The sequence below is a fragment of the Enoplosus armatus genome, chromosome 1 (genome assembly GCF_043641665.1).
Source record: "Enoplosus armatus isolate fEnoArm2 chromosome 1, fEnoArm2.hap1, whole genome shotgun sequence".
Classification (NCBI taxonomy): domain Eukaryota; kingdom Metazoa; phylum Chordata; class Actinopteri; order Centrarchiformes; family Enoplosidae; genus Enoplosus; species Enoplosus armatus.
The window spans coordinates 25,323,711-25,349,093 of record NC_092180.1 but is presented as its reverse complement, the minus strand read 5'-3'; the positions used below and the strand labels follow the sequence as shown (position 1 = coordinate 25,349,093).

Here is a 25,383-nt window from a genome sequence, read left to right as displayed (position 1 = left end):
ATGATATGAAATGATGAACATGCACTGGATAGTCAAACATTTATTTGTTATTTATTTGTTGTTAATGTATTTTCCTGTCTCTGGTGGACGTGTATGTTTTATCGTGTATGTACCTTCAGCAGCCATGTCAGAACAGAGTCTCTGTAAGGAACAAATTTGGTCTTGTTCTTGGCTGTTCCCTGTTCAGCTAGCGCCGAGATCACCAGGCCCAGCGTAGTGAGAGACCTGACAAACACACAAACACACTAGGGTCAAATACTTTCTATTGCATTTCATGTCTCTGTTCAAGGGTTGGTATCACAGTGTCCCTGTACCTTTAGCGTGTGCATCTCTCTCTATTTGTGTGTTGGCACGCGTTAACATGAAGCTTGTTTCAAAGGTTTTACCAGACGCATTCACTTATTATACTATGCATTAGGTGAAAGTAAAGTTGCTGCAGTGGGACACCAAATGCACAAAGATCCAAACAACACAAGGTATATTGCTTTCTTTCATATTTACAGCTGTAAGTGCAAATGACAAAAGTGGTATGAAGTCTCAATGAAGTCTCAAGGCTGATATGACAACACTCTGTGGTTAGAAAAAAAAGTAGAGTGAAAACTTCTGTTAGACAATTTTGGGTTTAGCCTGATTGGGAAAACACCCCGTCATGGGTCTTTTTTTGTGTGTGTGTTAAGAGCATCTGTGTTGAACTGCTTTTGCTTACTTGTTGATGTTGCTTCCCTCCTTGAGTCGTTCTCCTGCCGCTCCGGTCTTTGCTGCTCTCTCACTTCCAGCCAAGTCTACCAGACTCAATCGACTCACCTTCTCCCCGCTTGTCTACAGAGTTAGAGACAGAAAGTCTGATTATTGTCTCATTCTCTGCAGTATATTCAGCCATTAAACTGGCGATTGGCATATTCTTTATCTAAACATTATTACTGTTCATTAGCAAAACCTAGCCTCCTAGGTTTTGTGATTGTTTGATTTTTCTGTCAACAACACCTGTCACCTAAGGTGAGCTTTGCCCAGACTATGTTCCTTTTAATGGCATGCATGATATGAACAGCAGTAATGGCGGGCAATAAATGCCACTGTCATCAGAGATATGAACTATGATACATTGTCAGTAGGCTGGATGGACATGTAGCTCCAACAGTGGCCTTGCAGCCTGACATGGGTTGATTTTCATTTCTGTCCACTGCAAAATGAAACCAGCTTTTGTTCTCCCTCTGTCTATCTTCTGACTGAATGTTCCATCAGCTTGTCAGACTCAGGGTGGCCAGCCAAATGACGACCAGCCCTGCAATGTCTGGCCTGGTCTGGGACATACAAATGTCCTGGAGCTGCAGTCTAGGACATATATGCAGACCTGGATCTGCCAACATTCCTGAAAGCACCACCGCACATCCACATGAGGCCTGACAAAACTCTGACGGCTCATTAATCACCAAGGAGGCAACACATCAAGACAAGACAAGAGTTTTCAGCAGCTTTCAACTGAGCACTACTCTGATTTGCAAGCATGACAGCAACCCAGACATAAACAACAAGACTTTATCAGTTTCCAAAATGCTCTGTTAGACTTTGGTTTCTCATCTTTCAGTCTCTTCTTGACAGGATCCTTCTGTTTCTTCTCATGGGCTGTTGAAGATGTGGATATCACATCGCCATCAGTACTGGGACAGATCCACCCCCCAGCCAAGCGTGACCGATCAGTAGCTGACAAGACTGAATGTAACACCTGACCTTCACCTGCCGAACAGCGAAAGCAGCACATCAGCAGCTCATCACTTGTTCAGCCACAGTACTTCTGTGGGCTCAGAAGCATTTTCACAAAGACCAATGCACCATCATGTCCTTTGCGTATAAGACACAAGTGAAGTTTCCATAGCCTGTGTAGACAGATGCACTAGTTAAAATTAATTTATATCTATTCCATCAGAGCTCGTTGGTAGAATGTGTCTGGTGTAAAGGCTCTATGCACAAGGTGTCTTTATAAATAAGACTCCAAATGGAAATAGTTTTTCCATTAACGTGAGACAAATGATGAGGATATTGCCCTTCTTGTTTAAAAAACAAGAAACAGGTTTACTCCTACACCCTCATGCCTCCATGAATCAGTCTGGATTCCACACTTCTCATGCCATCTTCTCTAGTGGTGACATTTGACCTTTCCCCCTCAAGTCAGATCAGGAATGGAAAAATTAAACTGACTAAAAATACATCTCTTTAACAAATGCCTCTCATCACAAAGAGAGCTTTGTCTATCTTTTACACTGCCTCCCATAAAAATATCCATCATCACTCTCCCTAGCTGTTATGCTGCATTTTCTCATTTTCAACTCTTTTCTGATTCTTTATGATGACGGAAACTTAAAAGTCAGCTGCTTGTGGTGCTGAAGAAATTAAAATCACAAATCTAACTAAAATGAATCACATGCACACCTCATTCTGTAGTATACAGAAAGCTATAATATCTCTAATTTTGCATGTTGAGCACCGTGTGATGGAAAGGAGAGCAGTGTGTATGCTACTGTAAAACAAGTATATTTTCAAGGGGGTTTCCATTAAGTTGTGAAAACAAAGGCAACCTTGTTTTGAGAAAAGAATGAGATTGATCTTCAATATCTTAAAAAATTATTCACATCACATTAAAATCTCAGGTAAACAAACCCAAAACCAGAATCCTAAAAAGACTCGGTCATGAGACCAGCTGATAAAGATCAACCTCAACTGTGCTGATACAGATCAGCCTCAGACCAGCACAGCCTCAAATCTCTCAGAGTAAAGCAAATTATTAAACAAATACGAGATCTCTATCTGGAACACTGAGCAAATACAATCCAAAAATAAACCCAAACTTCTTTTGTTGTAGAAATAGGGCCCAAAACTGTGAATACATATTGGAGAGCCAGATAGAGGGGAGGCAAAGCTGGTGAGTGTGAACATCGGTACATACAGCACAGCCACAACTGCCAGGTCTCCTGGTGGTGTCAGACTTGGAAATAAACACCAGTAAACCAACTCTACTTTCATTTTCAATATGCATGTGTATGTCTGCTTTTGTATGAATTGTGTACAGTATGTAGACACCCTTTGGTCCTATTCAATTCTAAACATCTAGCTGGCTGATGAAACTGTGAAAATACAGAAATACCAGCCACTGTGGCATTTTTCTTCCTTAATAAGGGGTCTCTAACGATACCAGGGTCAGCAACTAGATCAGCAGGCAGGACATACAACTTATCAGGCTACTTGGTGGCAGCTTTAAGGTTCCAGCACAAGTTGCCATCATGGGAAAAATATATACCAACAATTCCAAGAATACTTCTGTGAACTCTGCACTATACTAACCTAAGTTACCAAAGCTCGACTAGATTTAGCAAAGCAGAGAACAAAAGAGCAAACAAGAGAGAGTTGGCAGCAAATGGGGCCAAAGTTCAAACTGATTGAACTTTGAGTGTTTGCTTGATAACTCTGAGCAGTACATGTTACTGAAAGGAAATCCTGTGAAGAGCTGTTGAGTGTCAGACTGACTCATACAGCACTGGATGATTTTGCTACTTGTCATGGGCGGCTTTCTTTAACATGCCCCTTCATCACTGTTCCTCCACACACAACACAGCCTGAGCCATTAGGGGGCACAGATGGGCTCCAATGCAATGATCTACAGTCAGTATTTCTTTTAAAGATTGGGACGAAAAGTTATTTCACTTAAATGGCATTTTTTTACTCTCTGTGAAATGATGGTAAAGTTCAAGATGGTCTGCATATAATTAGAGTAACTTAGCACTACATCCAGTTGAGTTAGTAAATGAAATGTGTGCGAGTCATTGTAAGGCTGCAACTGATTGATTATGTTCACTATTTTCAGCATTATTATAGACTGACAAAAATTATTCAAAAATGAAGAATGGGCATCACAAGTTCTTCATATTACTTGTATTGTCCAACCCCCCAAATGTTTTATTCTGTATCATATAAAACAGAGACAAGCAGCAAATCCTGCTTTGTGAGAAGCTGGAACCAGAGAATATGTAGCAGTTGTGCTTGATAAATAAATTAAATGATTAACTGACTGTCAAAATGGTTGCAGATGATTTGTCTTATGCTCGACTAACTGTTGTATATTCTCGCTTTCCATCTTTTATAGATTGAGAAAACACCACATTTAGATAGATATTTGGTTGTTTACATACATTCTGTGCATGTATTTAGCAAACACTCTGGGGTTAGATGATAGAGTTCTGATCACTGCCTTGAAACACTGTTTAACAGGATCAACTTCCACTTTTTGAAGCATTAAAGCTGTTTTTGCTTGTTGTTTTTCCTTCGGAATCTTCTGCACTTTGAAAACAGGTCCAACATCCCTCATTACCGCTGAGTACAACGAAACAACAAAAAGTGGAACATAAAAACAGGCATCATACTAAATGCTGAACAACCAGTACTGTGTAAAAAGCACAGAATGAACCATCAGAAAAAAGCTCAAACTGCATTGAAGTGAAGCTTACATCTGGTCTAGTGGGGCGGGTAGTGGTCAAAGAGGAGTTCCCTGTATTTAGAATGAGGAGACAACGAAACAAAGACAATAAAGAACTGACTAATCCAGATACAGGCCGCGTCAGCCGAGTGATTCACTCACTGACTACACAGTCTGCGCAATTAGCCGTTTGCTTGATGATCCTACTGACTGACTGACCAACATAGTGACTGACTCTGGGTGTGCCTTGAAAACAGAGCAGGCTGTATCAGCTGACGAACTCAAAGTCATGCCTGTGAATTATTAACGGGATTCGCTGGTGGCAAGTTTGCCTGGAAATAAGAGCAAGGAGCAGGAGAGGCTAAGTGGGTCAGCGAGGATGGAGAATTCGTCATTCAGGTCTTTTCTTGGAGTGCCTGGTCAGCCAGCTGAGCGTCGTGGACTTTATTAATGACAGATGGTTGACGGGTTCAATTTAAAGGCACCACAAGTCCATCACTTCTATAGCTGCTGTCAACACCAATCATTTATATCTGTATTGAGAAATAGCCCACAACATCTCAGAAATGAATTTCTGATCTCGTCTAGAATTTAAAGTTTCCCTTAAAAGTGATAAAAACAAATGATGTGTGTTGTAACTGTGCCCTTCCCCAGCCTGTGTATGTGTTATATCTTACCCCAGACTGTAAGTCTTTGAGTGTGTGTGTGAGGATGATGTTGAAGACGGCGTGCGATCGACTGCTCTCCTCGTTCATGTTGGTTGCAGCGACAGTCCGAGACTTATTCCCCTCCGACATCAGAGACTCGATGTCCTGTCAGAACAACACAAATCAAACAATAAATAAAAGAATAATATTTCACCATTTTATGAAGAATGTTATACAGTACATTTAGATTCTAGATTCTATGCATGTTTATATATTTAGTGACTGCTTAAAAAGAATGTATTTGAGTCTCCTTGAAAAGGGTTAACCCTAACCCAATACGTAATTAATATCATAACTAGCCTCTTTCCACTGTGATTGGTGGGACTGCTGCCGTCATGTGAGCAACACCGTCACAAATCCTCAAAGTTTAAAGATCAAAGTGAGGGGAATGCAAGTACGATGCTCGACTCATGTGTCTGCTGGACACTGACACATGTGGCAGCCAGAATACAACATGGCAGCGTTCAGTAGACGCCAGTGAATCAGTCAAAAACTAAAAAAAAAAAAATCACTATTTAAGATAAATATTCTTACCTTGTAGCTAGCCACAGCTAGTCGAGAGAGGCCATCCACGTAGGGACCCAAAACTTTATGTTCCCTCACCCTCAGAGTTTGTCTACCCCTGGACAATAAGAAAATAAGAGCAGGTTCAAAACACACATAAACAACATGGTCACTCTTGGTTAATTACTATTCATCTGATCCATTAGGAGTGGCAGTATTGGCTCAGCTGGTCCTGGACACCACTACAACTTTCCCCAGTTCATAGAAACTTTGTTAGCACTTGGCTCTCTGACCCTGATTCAAATTTTCTCCAGGCCTGAGAACTTCATCATTCTCTGGTCCACAGCGAAGCCCATATGGCTGTCAGATGGTCTGCTTCTCTTTGACCCGTTTTACTGAGGTTAAAGGTCACACAGTGAGGGAAGGTCAAAGGTTATGCTGTCTGGGGCAGCGGACACAGGCCTGTGCTCTTGATTTACTGCTGACCGGCTGGACATGACCTGGACTCCATCAGTGGTTGCAGGGCAGAGAAGTGATCCTTTTATCCACTGTCCACAGCAGATGGTGGTACCAAAATCCACCAGAGACCTTCTCTGTTCTAACAACTAACTTCAGAAAATGTCTTCTGTATTCTCTATACTCGATATAATTTGATTGCTATTTCAATTGGCTTGGAATAAACACATGGGCAGCAGTGAAAGTGTCCTTAGGTCTTATCAGAGCAACCACGGCCTACAGAAGGAAAGAAATGATCATTCCTTTCATGAAAAAGGATAGAAGATTAAGTCGAGGTCGTACCCTTTGGGATCGAGCAGATCTCGGACCTTCTCGTTGTAGATCTCCATGTAGGACACCTCTACAGTGAAGCTCTCCTCCTCCCGCTGTTCCTTCTGGGTTCGTTCAAACAAAGCACTGCACAGCCGAGGAATCAGTCCTGGCTGGTCCCCTGAACCCATCATGGTGTACGACTTCCCCGAACCTGGCAACAACACACACAGACAGACAATCTCAACGGGAACAGGTCGTTTGAAATGTGAAAATGGCACCTTTGTAAGAGCTGATGTAAAACTTTGAGAAACACAATCGAGGTAGTCATACGTCACTAACTATTAAAACAACATCATGTGGCCACTTCATTAGGTATAACTATGCAATTCAATACAAATTCTAAATAAATAAATACATTCTATCTTTACAGTTTTTTCTAGACACTGCTGAAAATATGTACATTCAATCATATGTTTATTACTGAGGTCATAGTTAAAGGTGGAGTTATACTGGATGAGGGGGGCAGAATATTAGAACCACCTCTAAATATAAATCAGTCCAGACCCTGGACTGATTTATCAGCCCTAATGGGTTGGTTGACAGATTTGTAATATTGAGATTATGTGTAAACTGAAAGAAGAGAGATATGATCTTTTTGTGTCTACACTGGACATGTTTCAGCCTTGTTTTTTCAGTCATCAGTCTGATGGAACAGAGACACTTGCATTCATGCCAGTGCAGATATCTACACCGTCTGCACAATATTGCTTAGGTGTGTTTGGGTTTTGGCACCACTGTGCAGGTCTATCATGCCTCTAAAGTTCTGCTTTTGTTTGAAAACTTCATTTGAGCTATGGTAGAAGGGAGGCCGTGCAACCTTCCTGTCACAACACATCCTTACTGACACTCCTCTCTTAATCTTTATACAAAAAGCTTCAGGGCACTGTGCTAATGAAGGCAAGGAGACATCCTTCATATATGGTGTCCAACTCCTGTAGCTACGTTATAAAATACATTCACATCATATTGACCACAGACTAGAGAGATTTCTCATGGTAAATTACCAGTTTGTCCATAGGCAAAGATACAGGCATTGTAGCCCTGGAAGGCGTTGCGGAGAAGACTTTCCCCAAGGCACTGGAAGACCACCTCCTGACCTGGAAACACACAAACAAGGAATTTTATTCTATGCAATTGTGAATATTTGGCCTTTCCTAACTCAACTGTTTGAATGGCATTTTAGTGATGAAATGTTTGATAATGTGAACTGGAACTAACCAGCAAATTTCTCCTTATCCGTCTCATCCATGGACCAGAAACAGTAATCATAGGCAAAGACCTGGGAAGTGAAAACAGTGGCAGTATGAGAGTCTATGTTAACATTTGATAACAATTTGCACCTTTTAATTGCCATACAGAAATGTCCATATATGTAATACTGGAGTTTAATTCAATGGTAGCTTGTGTCATGTAGCATTACGGGAACTTTTCAGACGACAGAAAGACCTTCCTGGGAAACACTGATATTCAGAGAGTCACTCAGCCAAAAAAACATGTTCAAAAGTTTCCCAGCAACAAGGGTTTAAAGTTAATATATTAAACAAGACTCTTCTGGCAAAAACAGTTATACAGACATTACTTTGTATCACTGCCCGTACGGTTGCAGGCAGGAACAGTTCACAAACTGCTAGAGTCAAAGAAATACAGCAGCTTCTTTGTTTAACACAGAGATGATTCACAGCCATGGAATTAGCTCAGTGTTAAAAAATGTCTGTGTATGTTTATGAGTGTGTGTGTGTGTGTGTGTGTGTGTGTGTATGTGTGTGCCGTTACCTTGGACTGATTCCTGATGATGTTGGGAGGGTCAAGGTCCATAGCAGCATGTGGAGAGATAGGAGGATGACATTTAGTGCACATGTCAGAGAAGATGCAGTGTGTTAAGCCATTCAGAGCAGACTGCAGTGAAGTCTTTGGTGCTTCATGTTCCAGACCGATAAAGGAAATTATTTATCCAATATCTGTCTAACAACAATGTTCAACTAATTATCATATGTTCCTTTAAGATAGAAAAGAGGAGTGAGTCAGACAGAAAAAGAAAAACATGCATGAACAGAGACGGATATAAAAACAAAGGCAGAGCAAGAGCCACTGCCCTCAGGCTTTCCTTGTTTTCACCAGTCACTTAAGCACACATTTGATTCAAAATCAGCCGTGTGTGTGTGTGTGTGTGTGTAGCCTATTTACATCTTGTTTGTCACAACCAACTTCTCAGGGGATTTGGTAAGGGTGTGAGTCTGTATTCATCTCTGAGGAGACATAAAAAATGATCTGGGACTGGGTGAATTGTTGTGGGAATGTCTGTGTGTGGGCATGTGTGTGAGTGTGTGTGTTAGGGTTGGCCCGATGTAAGGATTTTCAAACCAGTTTGATGTTAAGCCAAATACCGGACCGGACGACTGGGCATACCGAATTTTACCACTTTGTGTCGCATGTGACTCAGCTGCTCCCGAGTGGAACATAATGAGAGCCCATGAATGAGAGTGTAGCGACACAACAATTTGGACAATTGAGAGACACATCATGTTTTTATTTCTCATGACAACCATTCAACTTTTTCTTCCTCTAAAGCCGAGGTCACCAATAGACCCAGACCCGGGACCTACAACCGGTAAACTATTTACATTTATTATTACATTTTGACGGAGCGTTTCTATTTTAATTGCCACAGCTAGCCTTTACAGCTCTGGTATAGCAGCCCAGGAAACTCATCTCACGTGATGCTACTCAGCCAACCAAATCTGTGCATTCCGATAAGCACTGCGACTCGAGTCAATGAGTGAGATACAACACACAGGGGAGACGAGAGACAACAGGTGCAGAAGTACGCGAGTCAGAGAAAAGCAATTTTACCGACCCAAACTAACCCTAGTGTGTGGGACTGAGTGGTGGAGGGGGTTGGTACTGAAGTTGGTAGGGGGTTGTGTGACAGGGAAGTAATAGATGTAAAGAAATACATGTGCAAGCAGGCGCATACACTACACACATGAACCCACACACAAACATGTCAGACTTTTGAGCATCTAGCCAGCAGCCATGTCCTTAAAACAGATAAACAGAAAATAGATAAACCTCTCTTTAACATCCTCTGCAGAATACAGAAATATATGCTACGAGTAAATTAGAAGAGCACTAGTTTTTCACAGCCTATAAAAGTACCAGTACTGCTGATATGAGCCCTGTACAGGTCCAAATACCCCCAGGACTGGCCTAGAATTACACTCACTTACACTGTTAATGCATTAACAAAGGGTTCAGGTTTTCACTTCGTATTTGTTCAGTACATAGACCCACTAAATGGTACACACTGGTATTGTTACACCTATGTAATTAACCATGTGTTTCCAGTCTAACTTAGACCGAGCGGCTCAAATGTTGCAGAAATGTCATCACAACGTGGTTCATAAACTAAACATCTTGCCTGTCCAGTACTTTTAAATCTAGGAGAAGCATTTTGTTATTGTCAAGCCATTGTGTCATATGAGCCAACTTCTACTTCCAAGTCATGTAAATGTAAAGTCATTGACATGCTTTTCCTGTGATGGCGAAGTGAAAAACTGTCATTAGAACATTAATGTCAGCCATTGGGTAAGCGCTTTCATCAAATAGGCTTGCTGCAATATGACAACATTAGGACTGGGGGCGCCTGAGGGGACACAATCTATAACACTGGCAGTCTTGTTCTTCCCATTAACTCCTACAAAACCTGCAGTGCTCTGATTAATGTCTCTATTTCTATAAAAAAATCTAAAAAGTCTAAAAAGTTATGCACGCTCTGTTCTCTCTCTTCTGTTCTTCATCTCTACAGGCGGTCATCTTCTTCCTCCATCTATAAGCTACTGGCTCCGCCCACAGGGTGAGGGCAGCTGTCAGTCAGCTCAAGTCAGATGATGAGGCCAGAGGTAGAGACTGGGAGTAGTTTACACCCCCCACCCCCTAACACACACAAACACACACACATTTCTATACTTAACCGTCATCTACATTCATTCTATTTCTCAGTAATGCTGACCCTCAGCTGAATGCCTCACCTGACACCATATCTAACCCTGAGCCCTAAACTACATCACAAAAATGTCCTCTAAATGTCTCAAACTAGTCTTCGTAAAGATACAAGTAGAGGAACACACACACCTGTTTCCTTTTACCCATGCACATTCTTTAGAAACCGCCAAAGCTGCAGTTCTTGCACAAACCAGCCAGCGTGCGATCCAATCTGTAACACTTCATATTTCACTGACGTTCCGCTGCTGACGTGCTGCATTCAGAGAGCAAATACATGCAGAGTAAGTCCTATCTGAAGGCTTATTGACTCCAGTAGCTCTTCAAATCAGGATACAATTAGGAGACGTTTACCCAGAGCAGAGTTTCTGAGTCCACAGGACCTCCAGCAGTAAGAGAGGAGATTCTAAAAGTGTTTTCACTGCTTAAATCTTAGGAAAGAATGTGTGCATCTATAGGAGGATATAACAGGATGCTACTGTTATTCTGTACAAACAACTATCAACAAAAATCTTCACAGATCGGGTTGCTTGGACTAAAATTGTGTTGCCTGGAGTAAAATCTTGTCAAACCAGAATCCCTGATCCAACATTACATTGCTTGTGAATCCCTGATTTTCCAATATCTCTGTTTCTCCAAGTGCTCCTCTCAGGGGCGTTTCGAGCATCCTACATGCCTGCTATCTCCCCACGGTCATATCTCCACACACTTTAGGGGTGAAATCGGCATGGCAGGTTTTGACGTACGTAGTGATGACAGCTGTCATGGTTGCTTCAAAGGCTGCAGGCAAGAAGGGTCACCCATGTCTTGCGCACAAACGCCCATTAACAAAGCAAGGCCCCCCCCCGACCAATAAGAGTGGAGAATGAGGCGGTCAGGAGAGCCGTGAACCCGCCTCCCTCGGTCCTCGAACACTTCTATTCGTCCCTCCTCCTTTCGGCCTGCTCCTCCGCTCTGATCACCGTCATTTAAAAAATAACTTAATGCATGGCTGCTCCCTCCCTCCCCCCCGCCTCCTCTCTTTCTCTACTGTTCTTGCGTCCATTTTTTCTCTCCCTAGGACTGTACCATCCATGGCTGTATAGGGAGGAATGAGGAATGGAGGATGGAAAGGAGGCTGAAGGTAGCCAGGGGGGTGAGGGAGGAAAGAGGCAACCCTGAGACTGGAATGTTAAGCTGAAGCAGACACAGCGTCAGAGTAACACAGTACATACTGATGGCACAGGACCACAGGACACGTAACAGGCTAATGCTTGAGTTCAGCACATAACATTGTATAGGACAGTTCCCCAAATATTGTGAGAATGATTATATGGTAGACAGCCTACGCATATCCTCCTATACAAACTGTATGTTCCAGGGGACATGAAGTGGATTATATAAAAAAAAATATTACATCACTTACTTAAATTTACATTGAAAGTCCAGTATTCTATGCTTACAGTACATGTGGTCTGGCAGCCTCCTGGTGTTGAACTAAATAAATTCAAATGCCACAGATACCATGTCAAGGAGGCCATGTTACACCACCCAGTCTGAGGCTGGTGCATAGACTGTATATAAAAGATGGACGGCATGACAGATCCTCAAAAGTGAGCCAAAACATCTCAATGCTATAAAAAGGGGATGAGACGTCATGATTGACAGCTGTGATTGACTGTGCGCTGTGCTCGCGATTGGGTTGGGCAGGTGTATGGGCGGTACCTTGATATCGCGGCTCCACCCCCCAATCACTACTGTGCCGACTCTGGCTACAAATTACCTCACCAGCGCAAGATGACAGCACCCGTATCTGGGATATTTTGGCTTCACTTTCGTACAGTGAGAGGAAGTGGAGACCATCTTTCTATACAGTCTATGGGATGGTGTTATTCACACTGCCTGAGGAAATTTGCTCTGGCAGTTACTTTTTACTTTTTTTTTTACAATTAATGTAAATACCAGTAAAACGTACAGATATTTCACTAAGTCCTTTACTAATTGATTTTGCCCATGCCAAGCTTATAGCGAGTGGAGCATGCAAGAACCATTTAAATCAATGCATGTGTCTTGACATTTAGCCCTTGCATCAAATTGAAACCCTAATGTATGCATTTCACTTTCTATCATGTGATGCACATTAACTGGACCTCTGGACGGCTGACCTAGAAAATATAAATAGTTTGCATGGTTAATGTTTTCCACCTTGCCATCGCAAACAGTGTGCCAGTTCATATGTAATAAGTAATACATTTTCTTACTATGCCACCAGATAAGTGTTGGTCATTTCTGACTGGAGCTGGGATGTGAGTATGCATTCTTCAACCTGAGGATGGAGTGTGAACTCACTTCCCGCTGTGTTTTTAAGACAGGCACGAATCGTTTTAATGCATCTTCAATCTTCTTATCAGAAGAACCATTTTGCTTATATTTTCTCCTATGACTCTGATTTTCTGACAGCATGTCAATGCGATGTTGTTTGGCTACCACCAGCACATGGAAACAGAAAACACTGTTATGCAAGCATATGCTGCAAAATGTTTGTCATACTTTTATTGTTTTTCCTATTGATTTTGTTAACTCAGTAGAATTACTGTTCAAAGTTCAACCTGAGCCTGACCACATGGTCTGAAAACTTTTAGAAACTTGGACTTCACCAAACTTGAGTAAAGTTGCTGACCTCTACACTGCTTCAGACAAAATCTTGGAGAAAATGAGCCAGTGTGGCTTGTGGATGAATGACACTCTCTTTCCTTGATTTCTAACCCTGTCATTATGTTAGTGGACTGATCATCAAAACTCCCACCATCACATGGCTGGTTCAGGCTGGACTGTTTAAGTACTTCGCCTTACTCTGCACCCAAATACCACCTTTCTACAATAACAAACATGCTGCAGATCCTTCACTTCTAAAAACAGGTATCAGTGAACGCAATAACAACAGACATACACAATAAAAACTGCACTCATAGACACGCTGACACACACACACACAAAATATCCAACATCATTCCAAGATATGGGGCCACACAGTCTCTTTTGTGTATCGTCTTGGAAACCAAGCCGCTTGTGTTTGCCTCACTGACATCTGACAGGAGACAGATCGTTGTCAGAGTGTGTCAACATCCAGCCTCACTAGTCCAATGCAAACAGCCTCAGGTCATCAGGAAAACTGCAGTGTCTGACCACACGGCTGAGGGGAGGTTAGCGGTCTGCTTATCAGACAGACAAAGTGCCCTGCAGTTTAGGCTCTGGAGGTTAGGACACATCTGGTGGTGGCAAAGTGATTCAAGGAGGGCAGGTGCAAAAGCAGATAGGACACAATATAAAACATTTGAAAGATGTAATGTAAGATTCCCAGTACCAGACAGGCGGTCAGAGAGCATAGACAGCTAGTACATAATGATCAGGAGTGCTTAAATAAAGCTAAATACTCAATAAAACAAGTAACCACCACAGTGAGTCACTAAGAGTGGCAGCGTGAGGAACTTGACTCTGGCCTGCCCAGTGTGCACCGCTGGTGGAAAAACTGAATCAGACACACAAGTAGAACACACAACTGACAACTGAGGAGTGAAACAATTTTCAAAAAAGGAAGTGAGGTCCTTTCAAAATATTTATGGTGGAGAGTTCAAAAATAGTCTGTGGATGTTTGTGACAGAATGTAACTTCAGTCCTAAGTTGAAAGTTGGGACACCTTAACATTCATTAAAGTAGTTTGTTGTTTTAATAGATTAGGTGGGTGTTTAACAAAACACATTAACAAAGTAATAATTGAATTCTGACAAATTAATAATAAAAATTCACTGATTAATTCTTGTTCTGCGGCTCAAGCCTTATTTCAATGTAACAGCATGTGGTTGAGAGGCACTGAGTGGGTCTGCAGACTGGGTGGACATGGTCTATTGTGTGTCAGGGTTGTTCAAGGCTCAGTGTTTACCAATCCTCTACATGGCCTTGTCTTCTTTCAATGATGCCTTTTCTCATCCAAGCCTGAGTGGGCGAAACGGTCCTTTCTAAGTACATTGAGAGGACGTGAAGTTAAGTAGGCAAGAGAACCACAACCGACCTAAAACAAAAGTGCACTCAACATACAGAACATTAGGATATTGAGTTATACCTTGATAATGCATTCCTTTGAAAGTTCTCTTCCTATACATTTTCTATCTGTTGACCCCTGTATAAGATTACATAAACCAATTAGGAAATGGCAGTCATTTTAAGCTACTGTATGTCTGCTAAGTTAGCTTTCAACTGGTAGTTAACCATCGTTTTGCCCTCTGAGGAAATTCCCCCAGCTTGTTGTAAGCAGGAGCACAAAAGGGAGGAGAGGAAATGGACAACAGCTTCCATTTGAAATAAATGGGATATATGTCCAAAACTCAAAGAACAGATCGGTGCTAATGTATTAGCTGTAGGGCATGCAGCCAGAGCCATAATCCAGCAATAACTCAGTTTGTCTGAATGCACTTACTAACCAGGAGTAAGTTCTACAGCAAAGACAGTCAACACTTACAAGTGAAAGTTCTGCTTCCCAGCTGCTGGGAACCATTTAGTGGATAGATATCTGGTCAGCCCCAATGGCTTTTACCAATTACTCAGATGGAAAGCCGTTTCTGACAGCCCAAGAGAAAGAGAAAATCCTTCATTTATATTTAAACAGAACTAATCCTTAGCTTCGGCAACAAACCAACATTTTTGAAAACAGAGATTAGGAGTCTGCCGCTGAGGATGGTGAATATACATGGAACAAGTAAAAGTTCCGTAAGAGATGATGAACAGAAACGTTTAATTGCATCACAACAGATTTAGCAGGCGTTTAGACTGAAAACAGCCCTGCGTTAAACCGAGAATACACACCAGGCTTCCTCCACATCACGTTGCCTCTCTATAAATGTCCAAAATATTTGCTCCACCTATTTGGCAGGGTCACATGACCTCTGACCCAGGACATCCTTCCAAGAGCTTATTTGTATAGAGAGCCGATGCCCTGCCCAATTCTCAGGCTAGCGTCTGTTCCACACTATGTCTTCGGACTGTCAAAGCCTCAGCTGTAGTGTAGTGCCGTAGCGGTTTAATGCTAACAAAATAATTGATTTTATGTCTTTGTAAAAACTAACAAGATTTTACATTTATTTCGTATTATTATGAAGCAAAGAAAGTAGTAAATATCCATTTACAGATGCATACAGATCAATGAAAGAAATTGAAATGGAAGTAGAAATACGCTATGGAATGAAGGCTAGTGGATCAGAGGGCCATCCTGGAAGTGGGGCAGGATGCAGCTCTCTGTTGTTGGTAATCTAGGAAATGACGATAATTTGAAGAGTCCAATAAATACGTAAGTGTTAAGTGCATTTAAAATAGTAGAGAATATTGGCAAATGGCTGATGGCAACAGATCATAACAGAAGAATGACTGATAATGTGGACTTAGTGCCTGTCTGGGACTGAAATTCTAAATCCAACAACAGCCTTTTCTTCCTATCCTTGCTGTTCCTCCAAACATTATTACATATTGAATAACTTTCACATCCAATCATTCCAGTAGACGTCTAGTCAGTGTTGTTGGTTTAATAACCAGAGAATCCTTGAAACACAGTGTGCCAATCAGTTGAATGTAGGTATCTTCTCTTTTTTATACATAATTTTCTGCAGATATGTCTTCCCAGTTTTAAACAAAGGGCATCCTGGCAACACAGTCTGCAAAGAAAACACCATACACCTGCAACATCCTAACTTTACTGCATACTTCCTCTATGCACCCACGCTAGTCTTTCTCAACTATTAACAACCATTTAACATTCTAAGTAAAAGATAATCCTGCAATGTAAACAGTATACAAATGGAAAACAAACAAAATGAAAATAGCATCTGCATGCTGAGGGCAGCAGTCAGTCAGCCCATCCTCCTGCTGCTTCATCGCTCCTTTGTCACCAAGAGACTGAGAGAGAAACTACAGCTCTGCTCTTGTTTAGTCCTACATAAAAGTCACTGGGGGAAGTTTATGGTCGACAGATGCTCGAGAAAATGAGGGTTTTTTCCCCCTCTTCCATCGTCTCCTCACTCAAGGAAGGGGCTTCACGGTCACCGACAGCGACCCGGAGTTAACCTCCCCCTGTGTTGCCACGGAAACGGAAGAGCTGAGAAAAAGGGAGGAAGCCAGGCGGTGGGGAGTTACGACCCGACGGAGTGAGGGAAGAGAGGAGCCGAGTGGAGTCTGTCTTTTTATGTATAATTGTCTCTGTCTGCCTCTGTGTCAATCCTGCTGTCTTTCTGCCAGGCACAGGAACCTCTGACACTGACACACACACACACACACACACACACACACACACACACACACAAACACACACAAACACACAAACACACAAACACACGCTACTGCTGCTGTTGTCTGCTCCTGCACCTCAGCCTGAATCCAGCGTTATTCACTACTTCTGATCTGGCAGTCTGCAGTGAGCTCCACCAGTCACAAGGAGATCTTTCTTCCGACACAGCTGGCTTCCTCCAAGATGGCGGGTGTGTAGTCAAGCATTGCCTACGGGCTGATTTTGAACCATTATGTAATTAAATTAAACAAAAAGCTGTAATTACTACAGCTTTATCATTACAGATGAGGTGATTTATTCACTGTTTGTCCTCGCTGTGTTACATTTGCAACAGTTTGCTGGGTCTTATCACTACTGCCACATTCCCTCACTCAGACCCAACCACACAACAACACACACACACACACAGTACATGCAGTCACACATTTCTGTTCTGCCCAATGCAACCAAGTCTAACACGTCCTGAGTGCAGGAATTGAGAGATTCAAGACTCCAAGCACAATTCAGCATTACCCACAAACAGCAGCTGGTTAATAGGACGGAGACAGAGTAAAAGCAGAGAGAGGGAAACAAGTGACAAGTGATTTGAGTTGAAATACACCTGTCTCTAGGAGGCCCAACAGCTGGTTACTCAGCTTTCTGCCAAAAATTACATCATGACGACAAAGAAACATTCCAAACAAATCTGAGACAAGCTTTTTAAAGTAGCAACCAGGGGAAGGTTACAAGAAAATGTCCAAGACACGGAATATCACTCAGAGCACAGTAAGGATGTAAATCTGCCAAATAAACACGTGTCTGTGTGAAGGCAATAAAATGGGGCCTATGGCAGCTCATAAGAAGCTATAGAGCTCCAGAAAAAGTCCAAATGGATCCCCCCCAACATCCCTCATAATCTTCATTCACATTCTGGCAAATTGGCACTATTAAAAGCCGAATTAGCTATTAGTTGTTCTTGTTTGGATGTACAGACGACTATCGATGGATTACTCTGACACTGAAGAAAACTTACAAGTGTGATGATTCTCAGGCAAGTTCTTGAGTTTTAAGGTGCGTCTTTTTCTCTATGATTTTGAGGCTGATTTATGGTTGTTTCTCAGCAATGGACATTGAAGGCTGCATTCAGACCAAATCTGGCGTCACGGCGAAAACACCCATCCTCCCATTCATTTTGAATGTGGGTAGTCAGTTTAGGCTGCGGTGGTGGTAACTGCAGGGGGTGACGGAAAATAATGCAGCACCGCTGCGACGAAAAAGTCGGAACAGATTCAACTTTTGGAGAAACGCAACCCGATGTCACACAACCATGTGCTGATTGCTGCAACGCCGGATTTGGTCTGAACGCAGCTTAAGTCACACTAAATCTAAAACTATGTGTATCATGTCTTTGTTTTCAGATTTGACTCAGAGAAAGAGTACTGCAATATAGATTTGCTTTTACTTTGACATATAAAGTATCTTTTTCTTGATCATGGTTGAAAAAAGTATGTAAAAATTAAATGTGAAACCTCTTAAAACGCTTTTCATTTAGTGCTGCATAAGATGTATGCTGTAATACACTGTTCCCCAAGGAAAAAATAAAATAAATCAAAATCAAACATTTATAGGCATTGACTTGTTGAATTACATGGACATGGAATGCAGTCAAGCTCCTGACAAACGTACCTGGAGTCTCCTTTGCCCAGGTTAGCTCCGCCAGGATGGAGGATCGTCTGGTTCTTCACCATCTCCACCACACATTTAGTGTTTAATTCCTTTTCTGTGGATCAGACAACACATTGTGTTACAACCAAAGCACTGAATCTCACAATCCAAACATGCTTAGGTTTCTGCTGTTAGCCTTGATTGTTTCAACATTATTACACAGTTTAATTTTATATGTCTCTACCTTTTTTTGTCATGAAATAGAGCTGAAGATGAAAGAAAGGGTCATGTAACCACAGATATCATAGCATCATCATCACCATCACCATCACCATCGGGAAACACCAACTCTGAAATTGACCTTTTACTTTGGAGTGAGCATTAAGCTAATCAATAAAACAGGACTTGTGCTGGCAATCAGTTTCTCTCTCCCTCTCTCACACTCTCTCACACACAACACACACACACACACACGACAAAGGACCTCCCATCCTAACCCTGGCCTGGCCTGTTTGTGTCATGATGCAACACTTGGTCCTAATGCTGTCCTCTCAGGTATTTAAGTCGATAGTCTGCACAAGCCAGCATATAATGTTGCTTATTGAGGCTACTTGATCAAGGCTGTAGTTTTGCCACATACAATTTCACTGTGCCATCAGAAAAAAGTACTTTTCTTACAAATGCAAGGAATGCATTAGTACAAAAATGCAAAAGACAATACAGAGTAAACACCTAAGTTCTTTTTGATAACTTTAAATATCTCATAATGCCCCTAATATACAGCGCTACATGTTATGTTTGGTTTCATAGCTGAGTCAAGTCTCATAACCTTCTACTAGAAGCCTTGCTGTGAAAGTAACCAGCGAAAGCACTGGAAAATAACAACATGAACCGCACTGGAAATTCATGAGGCTGGTAAGTCTCTCCATTCATCTGTCTTGCCAATGAGGCCCAATGATGGTTGTCTACACACAGGCTAGGTGCTGCCAGCATGTCCTGGGCATCCAGTTTTTGGCAGAACTGGTCGTGCATTTTAAAAAAGCATTTGACAATTGGTTACTTGCAGAGCAGACTAATTTACCAGTAGCAGAATACCAGTCTTTTACTGGTGGCTGCTGGTGAGTGCTTGGGCCACAGCCACTGATTCCATTTATTATATTACACCATTACACTTTGTTACTGTAGTAAAAAGCTAAAATAAAAATGTATCTTTAAGGTCACCAAATTTGGAATTAACGTAACCATAATTAAAACACTCATATTACACTGATATTGCACATATTCTATATAGATTATAGTATAATGTATATACTGCATTTCATTGTGTAATCCTATTGTATAATGACAAATATAAAACCATGAATGTCAGTAATACTGTTTGTTCTTAATGAAAATAGTCTTAGTAAACAGTTATCTTGGCCTGTAGGTTAATCAGTAACACAGGAACAGGTCACCACATGATTTTTTTTCTGCTTTTTTGTAAAAGCAGGCAACAGAACTCAATTACAAATTCTTACTATTTAACCTAGTTGATAAGATTGGGAGGGACTCTGGAATCTTTGCTGCTCCTGGTAGGGATATCCTCTTCTATTTTGTCCCCTACCACAGGGAGGTCAGAGGTCAGGGCTAGAACAGCACTGCTTTTGATGCAAATCAGTGGTTGCTCAATGACACTACCAACCAGTAGTTTTACCTCTACTGCGGGGGTTTACTGGGTATCTTATCACTGTAGTTACCATCACCATTTAGCCCAGTATTTACATGAAGACTACTAGATTTCTAATACACAATCACACCCCAGATGATTGTCAATAATCATGTTCTCCATTATGCAGCGAGCATGCAAGAGCATGCAATGATTTTTTTACTTCAGCAAATGTGTTAAGACAGGAAAAACATTCCTTTCTTCAACTGTCTAAAGCAGTATTCAGTCATTTTATGATATCTATGCCTTCAGTTGCTTTTTCTAAACAAGGCATCACTACTCTGAAGCAGGGATGGGCCCATACAGGATAATGAACAAGTCAGCAGTCAGAAGTAGAGCATGAGCCATTTTTTCTTGATAAAGAAATAGTGTGAACAATCAGTGCACTACCCAGGGTTGATTACAGTGGAGGAGAAGGCAATTTCAAATAAACCTTTCCTCAATGTGCGATGACTTCAACAGATGACAACTTAATGCTTTGGTGATTAAGTATGAATGCTGTTGCAAGAAGCGCCTTGCCAAACAGTGACTGGCCACACCTGCTCAAGAGAACACACATGCAAAGGACCATTTTATCTGGCTGTAATGAATATAGAATACACACGTCACTGCCCCTAACTGAGATACAAAAGGGAATCCAAAACTTGACCTGCAGTCCTACATCTGAGGAGAAGCTAGCTGTGCCTGTGCAAACCAGAAACATAATGGATTTGAGGCTAAAAATTGTCTGTTTAGAGAGCCTCAATACTGTTTGTGGCAGGAACTCAGGGGTAGAGCCATGGAAACTTTGTGTCAAAGGTCAGAGGACCTGAATCACGCTCCAATTCTTCTGCTGTCAAGGACACCACAAAGCAAAAAAAAAAAAAAGCAGGGTGAGCCAACAGAGACAGTGAGAGTGAAAGAACATGAAGTTAAACAGGGGGGCTGACACCGACATAGGGAAGTTAGAGTAAGAACACTTTCTGTTCTGCCTTCACTTCTTCACCTGCTGCCTACATTACCCATGTGCCCCTAATGCTGCAGCTGTACTTCCTGACTAGCAGAAGGGAAAGTGTGATGCGGTGTGGCTGGGAGGATAAATGTACCCATTGTTATCTGCCTCTCCTTGCTCCATAACCACCTCTCACTTTCCACTTGCCTTCTCTCTGGTCCTTCCCTGGGCTACCGGTGCTGAGGTTTGGCACAACAGCCCTGACATCAGCCAGGAAGCTGATTGGCTATGGTGTTGCCTGGAGTTGCTCTGTTCTTCGAAGGCCACAGCCATGGGAACATGGAGCATTACGCAACGTTAGCAAATATTCATTCAGACTCACTCCCTTCCTGCCTTTGTCCAGCTAGGCAGCTACACCACCTCTCCTCCTCGACCTGGGACACACAGGGACAGTGGCCTGCTTCTTTAACCTATTTCAGTGTCACAGGTCCGAATCACTGCACCAGCTGGGGAAAGGTGAGTGAGGAAAGTGAATGTGAACTACTTTGCACTCCCTTAACTCCTGAAACTGTGCCCTGAAGCAACTGTCTGACAGCGCAAGACAGAGGAGGAGCTGTGTCTGAACCGAGCAGCTCAAAGGTGTGAATATGAGGAGGCCTGAATAAAAAGGACGTGGAGCTGGAAAAGAGCATGAAAGCATCTTTCTAAGAGCTAATAAGATTTGATTTTTGACTGTCACCTCTTCTGAACTGACATGTGATGAAAGAATTCTGTGTCCACTCAGAGCTGGTACGGTTTTTGGGAGCTATTTGAAATCCTAAAAGTCTTATATTAACACTGGTACATATGGACAGAAGGTCCTTTCAGACAGGAATCAGAAAGGCACTACTGGAAACGTGGCACTGCTGGTTCCAAACCCATTCCCACAGCATTTAGAAAGCCATCAATTTGTCTGCTTGCTCATTTTCACCAAAATCATGATTGTCTTTTTTTGCTGAGCAATGGAAGGCAGACATTTGCAGACATTTGTTTACAATATTGACAGAATAGGTCTCACATGTTTGTATTTGTACAACAGTTAAGCTGGACATACAGCTACTAGTGATGCAGGCTACTTCTCTTAAAAACATGGCTGCAGCCAGGAGAAAATATCATACATAACAAGACTCTTTGGTTGACTTTGAACTACCTTCACATAAACTGAAAGTGGCTTTTTTGTTGCTTGAATCATGGTTTAAAGTAAACAACAGCAGAGAGAGGATTTTACGTTCTATACTGTGTGTTTTGAGTTAAATTAACACTGGAATTAAAGAAAAACACAAAAAAGGAAGTGGTGTTTCAGTAAATGAATCTGGCAGACAGTTTGCCAACACCTGTACCTGACAGATTAGTTGGAGAACAACATGAATGAATAAAAGTCTCCGAATGAGTCATGCAGAGGTCACACTGACAGCATGAAGTGACATGAACAACATACTGGGAAGTGGTCTGTCAACACAGAACTCTCCCTCTCTGTCTCACCATCTATATAACCAAAAGTTAGTTAAAATACCCAACAACAACCAACTCATGGTTTTTGATCAAAAACAGAAATACATGGGATGTTTTGTGTGTCCAAAACAAATGTCTAACTTTGCAGAAAGCCCATCACTGAAAAATGTCATCCTGACTGCTGAGTTTCTCGACATTAAAGTTCATGTTAAATCCCTGCCAATGGGAACAGTGTGGTGATCCACTGCCTTGGTCTTGTGACCGACTTCTCCAGCTCAGAGAGGGGGGAGAGAGAGAGGGATACACGTGATTCATTCTGCCGGCCTTGTCGGTCAACCACTCTGCCTCCGCAGCTCTCCTCCTCCTCCTTCTTTCATGGGCCACATGGTCTCCCACGGCAAAAACACGACTTGGCAATCGACCAGGAAATGTCATCTGTGCCTCCCTGCACTGAAAATGTACAATATAATTGACCGGAGCATTTGCACGCAGATTTGTGTAACACTGTGCCTTTGTTACTCAGGCTTTTCTAAAATTAGAGTTGAGGATGTAACAATGTGTAGACATGTTGCAGCCCTGGGAAGATTATTGGACTGACAACACATCCATGTTGGCCTAATGCTAGTGAGGCAGCGATGATGCCCCTGAGAAGAGTTTGTCTGACATATTGCTGTTGTCCTCATTAGGTCATGCCAACCCATAGCAGTACTGTCAAACTACTGACTTGCCCCACTTTTGCAGCAAATGACAGATACGGTCAAGAAGCTATTGGCATCTGTATCAGCCAGCGAAAGAAACAAAGCGTCTAGACTTTCTAACAGTAGATCTCTCACAGCAGCTTGGCTTTAATTTTAGCTGGATGGCAGGCAGCCATGAGGGAAGCCCAGCACTGTTCAAACATGTGCCATCCAGAACAGCCAGACTACAGTTTTCTTTAATGTGCAGGAGCTCATTCCACTAATGGGTGGTGATTTCTGACTGGCATCCCATTCCCAGGAAATTAAACAGGGGGTACTTTAGTGGAGCAGTGTTATTGTGGAATGCAGTCTGTTTATAGTGAACCTGAGGTAGTCTATGCGTCATGAGATTGTCTATGACGAATAATGTTTATCTGATTTCAGTGTATTAATTACAATAATCTGACATTCATTCTATGCATAATATAACCTCAGTGTATCCATCTTGTTAACCTGAGATTCAAACTATGTAGACAGAAGCAGTATCCGTGTATAACATTAATTTGAGAGTAAATGTGCCAATAATAATCCAAATCTGGATTGTTATTGGGAATGAAACCCCCTCACCTCTCCTGTTCATGGGCCGTACGCGAACAGCCACCTTGACATTGGCGTCGTCCAGGCTGGGCTCCCCCATGCTCACTCCTTATCCGGGGAGGGGAGGCAGCGCTGATCCACAATAAAATCAGCTCTTCAGCTAAACAATCATCCAAAAGCCTGGAAATGTTGCGCTAGCCGGACTGTCGGCCAGCTAGCTTCGCTCAGCGTTGCTCCATAGACCAGGCATGTCAACGGGAAAAACAAAAAGCCTGGGTAAAATCCCGCAGGAAACCAGCCGCCGCTGCTTATCTTCTTCTCCTGCTCATATTCCAGGCTAATTTACATCCACAGAGGCGTGGAGGCTGGAAGGGAAGGAGAAATGCAAATTAAGTAGGATATTACAGCAGCTGGTGGATGTGACTGAGCAAACGTATGCTATCTGCAAGGCAAAAAACGGGCTAGCCAGCTAATTTGCCAGGCAAACTGAAGGGCAGCAGCGGCAGGAAAGAAGCAAGTTTTTGGCCCTTTCCTACCATTTGACTGCATAACATCCCCAGGCACTACCCAATCTTCGAGCTACATACCTTGGCGGACTCATCCTGGAGATGACAACGCTAACCTACACGTACAACCGAGAGAGATCCCCAAAGAACCGCCTGGCGACGATCTACAGCTTCCTAACGGAGTGCAGTTTAACTGTCCTCCCTCTGTGTCGAGCTACAAGCAGCTAGCAGCACCAGCCTTTCCGTATTGCCCCTTCAAATTAAAAGCGCGTCGGCTAACCTCGTCTGTCAAACTCAGATGTCGAACAAGAAGATACTTAACTAACTTTTAAGATGAGACGACACTTTATTGTGTTGTGTAACTTTATGGCAAAAACATAGATACATTTAGTCCTGTCGCTTTTATTGTTACGTGCCGCTAACATTAGCCAAACCATCAATGAAGAAGTCCACGCCTGGTCACACACCTTTCACAGTTAACGTATGTTAACAGTTAGTTAAATCTATTTTAAAACCAACGTTAACTGTGAATGTATGTCACAAACCCTAAAATAATCGAAATTGCCACTAGTTAGCTAAACGTACGGTACAGTTGCTCACTAAGTCAGCGTTAACCTCCAACTGCATCAACTTAACGTTGTAGCTAAAGACCACAACTACAACTAATGAGGCAGTTTCACTAAGTTATCTCAGAAGCACCTGTGTACATTGAATTATTCGTTTGATTTTGTTTAAATGATCGGTCGAATATATTTAAGCTATATCACTCTGTTCATGTGTGGTTAAACTTTTAACCTAACTCAGTCCTCACCCTGCGGTTGCTGCGACCAGTTTCCACAGGGGGACATCATTACACCAGCCCAGCCGAGGACCGTTAACATTAAGTCGGCGAGAAAAGGTGCAGGTCAGGCTCGGTTAGTCAGAAGTCCGCTTATTATTTTACACGCTACCCAGGACAAATTAAGTAAATAACAACTTACGCTAACCTTCTTTTGAATACAATATGGGGAGAAAAGGTG

At 42.2% G+C, this 25,383-nt stretch overlaps 1 protein-coding gene across 1 annotated transcript in view; it reads right to left on the bottom strand.

Annotated features, from left to right (window-relative positions):
- The window catches only part of kif13ba (kinesin family member 13Ba), a 34,444-nt gene extending 10,462 nt beyond the window's left edge, over positions 1–23,982 (bottom strand). Inside the window, exons 1-10 of the mRNA XM_070911957.1 lie at positions 23,889–23,982; positions 18,479–18,572; positions 8,278–8,290; positions 7,723–7,783; positions 7,509–7,601; positions 6,475–6,655; positions 5,707–5,794; positions 5,143–5,277; positions 707–819; positions 114–225 (exon numbers count right to left, since the gene is read on the bottom strand). Of these exons, the coding sequence (XP_070768058.1) occupies positions 114–225; positions 707–819; positions 5,143–5,277; positions 5,707–5,794; positions 6,475–6,655; positions 7,509–7,601; positions 7,723–7,783; positions 8,278–8,290; positions 18,479–18,572; positions 23,889–23,958 (960 nt within the window). The 5' untranslated portion in view covers positions 23,959–23,982. The remainder of the gene's footprint in view (positions 1–113; positions 226–706; positions 820–5,142; positions 5,278–5,706; positions 5,795–6,474; positions 6,656–7,508; positions 7,602–7,722; positions 7,784–8,277; positions 8,291–18,478; positions 18,573–23,888) is intronic.
- Positions 23,983–25,383: the final 1,401 nt, after the last annotated feature.